The following is a 3,716-nucleotide window of genomic DNA, read 5'->3' as shown; positions in this document are numbered from 1 at the left end:
GTGTGGTTGAGTGTTTTTCCAAGCACTGGAATGTCTTGGGTTTGATTCCTGGTCAGGGCACAGGCTCAGGTTGTGGGTTCGATCCCTGATTAGGGTGCATGCAGGAGACAATGATCAATGTTTCTCTCTCTCTCTCTCCCTCTCTCCCTTCTTTTTCCTGACAAGAGTCTAAGTGAGCCTGGCTGGTGTTGCCCAGTGGTTGAGTGTTTTTCCAAGCACTGGAATGTCTTGGGTTTGATTCCTGGTCAGGGCACAGGCTCAGGTTGTGGGTTCGATCCCTGATTAGGGTGCATGCAGGAGACAATGATCAATGTTTCTCTCTCTCTCTCTCCCTCTCTCTCCATTCTTTTCTCTCTCTCTTTAAAACAAATCAATGAAAACATATTTAAAATGCACACATGAACTATGGAGTATATAGTTTCACACTATAAGGGAAATGCAATAAAATGGCTGGAAAGATAAAGGATAAGATGTGTAAATATGGAGGGAGAGTCTGTAGTATTTGACCACAGATGGCTCTCTGAGAAGATAAAGGAATTGAGACATGGGCAAGAATGATATTTATCAGTGTTACTTGTTTTCAAGGTTCTATTTTCCTGCAAAAATTTTATAAACTTTCAAAATAACATTTATTTTACTAAATTGCAATTTATATAAGAGGAGGGACCATAGTCTGTTATCTTTCTATTTCTAGTGCTTGTGGAATTTATATTTGTTGAATGAATGAATAAATGAATCAGTAAATGGAAAAAACATAGGTGGCATAGATGATGTGGACATGAGGTTTATTATTTAATAATATACAATTTAATGGGAGTTTGACACAGAATGGCATCTGAGCTGGGTTAGGCTAACAGCTGAGAGGGGTTCATTGCTGGATGACACGTGAGAAGTGCTCCTGCCCTTAAATCTTGTCTGTGTTTCCCGCTGAGAATGGTAGGGAAGAGCCTGTTTGAGAGCATTGCTTCGAAGGAAGGATGTGCTGGTCACTGCTGTCCTGCTCTGTTGGACATAGAACTGTCTGTAATGTTCCTAATTCTCAGTCCGTGTTACTGTTCATGGAGCCATGACCAGTGTTGATGGTCTCATCCCCCAGAAGACTCAAAATGATGTGTTTTCTCCACTGTGAGGAGCAGCAGGACCAACAGGAAACAGGGTCACTGCCCTGGTGTGAGTTCCTAGAGCTGATCCCCAGAGTCACCATCAACAGGTGGAGGGAAAAGAAGTCCGTGTTTATCATCTTTATTTAAAAACATTGTGAATAGTGGCCTGTATAACCTAGCAATTTAAACATTTCAAGGGCTTCATTTTTATCAATTGGTATCAATAGAATAACTCTCATAAAATGATTGCTGTTAGCTTGTGACTCATGTGTTTACTCGAGTTAATCAAGTGGCCCAGCTTGGGCCCTCATCCTGGGCTCAGAATCCAGGGATCTTTCCTGCTGGTTCCACCTCCTAGGCATCCACTGGGGAGACTTGCCTGTGCCCCACATCTCACTCCGTCTTTTCCTCTCTGTCACCCCTCCCCTCCCAGTGGAGCCTACAGTGACCATCTCCCCGGCCAGGACAGAGGCCCTAACCCACCACAACATGCTGGTCTGCTCGGTGACGGATTTCTATCCAGCCCACATCAAAGTCCGCTGGTTCCGGAACGACCAGGAGGAGACAGCTGGCGTCGTGTCCACTCCCCTGATTAGGAATGGGGACTGGACCTACCAGGTCCTGGTGATGCTGGAAATGACCCCCCAGCGAGGAGACGTCTACACCTGCCACGTGGAGCATCCCAGCCTCCAGAGCCCCATCACAGTGGAGTGGTGTAAGGGGCAGTTTCTTTCATGTACCCTAGGCCCCACAGACAGAGGGCAAACAGCGGCCCCTGCCTGTCCCATTGCATCCCTACCCCTGATATCACTGCTGAGTGCACATCACAGGACACTAGGCCACCTCATTCCATGGCAGGAGCATCAGAAGATTCCTGATCTCATTGTGTTTCCAGACATTAGAGAGGTCACTACACCACAGCCAGAACCCAGCCTGGGAGCCTTGGAAGGCTGACTGTGGCAGCTGGTGACAGGGCTTGGGGTCCAAGGTTAAGGACTCGTGTGAAGGAGCAGGACCCACTCCCCCTGTCACCACCCACAGTGTCCAAGGGTTTATTGGCTGGTTCTGCCCCAGGGGTGGAGGCTTCCAAAGGGCCTCTGTGGGTTTGGGGACAGAAGCTGACACTCAGGCTCTGCTCCCCAGGGGCACAGTCTGGATCCGCCCAGAGCAAGATGCTGAGTGGCATCGGGGGCTTCGTGCTGGGGCTGATCTTCCTGGGCCTGGGCCTTGTCATCCGTCACAGGAAACAGAAGGGTAAGCAACTGGGGAAACGGGAAGATGGGCTGTGCCCAGGACCCTCTGTTGAGAGGGCCTCTGCTTCTAGGTGTAACTCTCCTCCTGACCTGGAAGGCAGGAAGCCAGGCTGGTGGTGGGAGGAGACAGACAGCTAGGCCAGGCTTTGGACTGGATTTTACTGGTTGAAAGGCAGCCCTGCCACAGGCGTGACTGTGGCGAGTGTCCTGGGGCTGAGAGCTCATCACTATCTCGCTGGCCCCTTTCCGAAAGCTGCTTCTTTAAGAAGGTCAGCGCATTGGCTTCCCTTCCTTCTAGCAACAGGTCCATTCATATGAGGGATTGTAGATTAGGGGTTAAATCCTTGTGGCTGATGGGTAGGGGGGAAATAGATTTCCAACTAAGTTGCTTATCTCATTTCCTGGGGTGGGAGAGGGATTGGCTGTTTGTGTGATGACTCCTTTCTCTGTGTAAAGTCCTTTTGTAGGATATCATGGGCCTCCCCCAGGTACTGTCTCTGCTCTGATTTCAGGGGGAGGGGAGGATGGAGGTGCTGCTAGGACAGGAAAAAGAGGGAGGGGGCAAGATGAGTGTTCCTGGTCACAAAGGTCACGGTTCATGGCCTATTCCCTGCCAGGGGGTCAAGAATTCGGGGAGGAAGCTCCGGGCTTGTTATACAGAATCAGCATTTAACTTTGGTGAATCTTTCTGTGAAACGTGGAGCCAGAGCCACGTCATGGGTGGTAGGCACGGGGATGATGCTCATTTTGTGCCACATGCTGGTGGCTCCTGCCTGTGGGCATTTATAAGTGAGTTCTAGTGGTAGACAGAGGGTTGGTTTAATTAAATTTGCTAAAAAGATAGAAATGCTCATATTCCTCAAGGATAACAGCTGTCAGCTGTCTTTCCCCCACCCGCCCCGCCCCCCCGCCCCCCGCATGTCTGTGTGAGGCTGAAGTGCGTGTTCTCTTCAGCTGATTTCACCCCAACACTGATATTGAGGGAGGTAATGACCATATGTGGAGACCTCAGCTTTACCTGATGCTGCAGGACCCTGAGAGGAGGGGACATGGTACATCCCAGGTGCCGGGTGCTGATCACTCTCTCTTCGACAGGGCTCCTGCGCTGACTCCTGAGGGTACTTTGACTGGGATCGGCTGTGTTTCTTCTGAAATGCCTGCTGCTTGTCCTCGCGCAGATTTCCCAGCTGCCTGTGAGCCTGCTCCCTCTGAGATCAGAGTCCTAGTTACTCTGATGCAGTCAAGCAGGCATCTCCTGTGACCCCTCTTCCCCGCCTCAGGCTACGGTTGTACCCTTGGAGTCTGTCCTATGGGCTCCAGCTGAATCAACTCAAGGCCCCCAAGGCATTTTTTTTTGTTC

At 50.1% G+C, this 3,716-nt stretch overlaps 1 protein-coding gene across 1 annotated transcript in view; it reads left to right on the top strand.

The window, feature by feature from the left end:
- The window catches only part of LOC102774029 (boLa class II histocompatibility antigen, DQB*0101 beta chain), a 13,944-nt gene extending 10,234 nt beyond the window's left edge, over nt 1–3,710 (top strand). The window contains exons 2-4 of the mRNA XM_015560809.1: nt 1,426–1,818; nt 2,247–2,357; nt 3,452–3,710. Of these exons, the coding sequence (XP_015416295.1) occupies nt 1,426–1,818; nt 2,247–2,357; nt 3,452–3,465 (518 nt within the window). The 3' untranslated portion in view covers nt 3,466–3,710. The remainder of the gene's footprint in view (nt 1–1,425; nt 1,819–2,246; nt 2,358–3,451) is intronic.
- Nucleotides 3,711–3,716: the final 6 nt, after the last annotated feature.

The sequence above is a fragment of the Myotis davidii genome, unplaced genomic scaffold, assembly GCF_000327345.1.
Source record: "Myotis davidii unplaced genomic scaffold, ASM32734v1 scaffold2031, whole genome shotgun sequence".
Taxonomy (NCBI): Eukaryota; Metazoa; Chordata; class Mammalia; order Chiroptera; family Vespertilionidae; genus Myotis; species Myotis davidii.
Note: the sequence above shows the minus strand (reverse complement) of the source record. Positions and strands in the feature narration are given on the sequence as shown.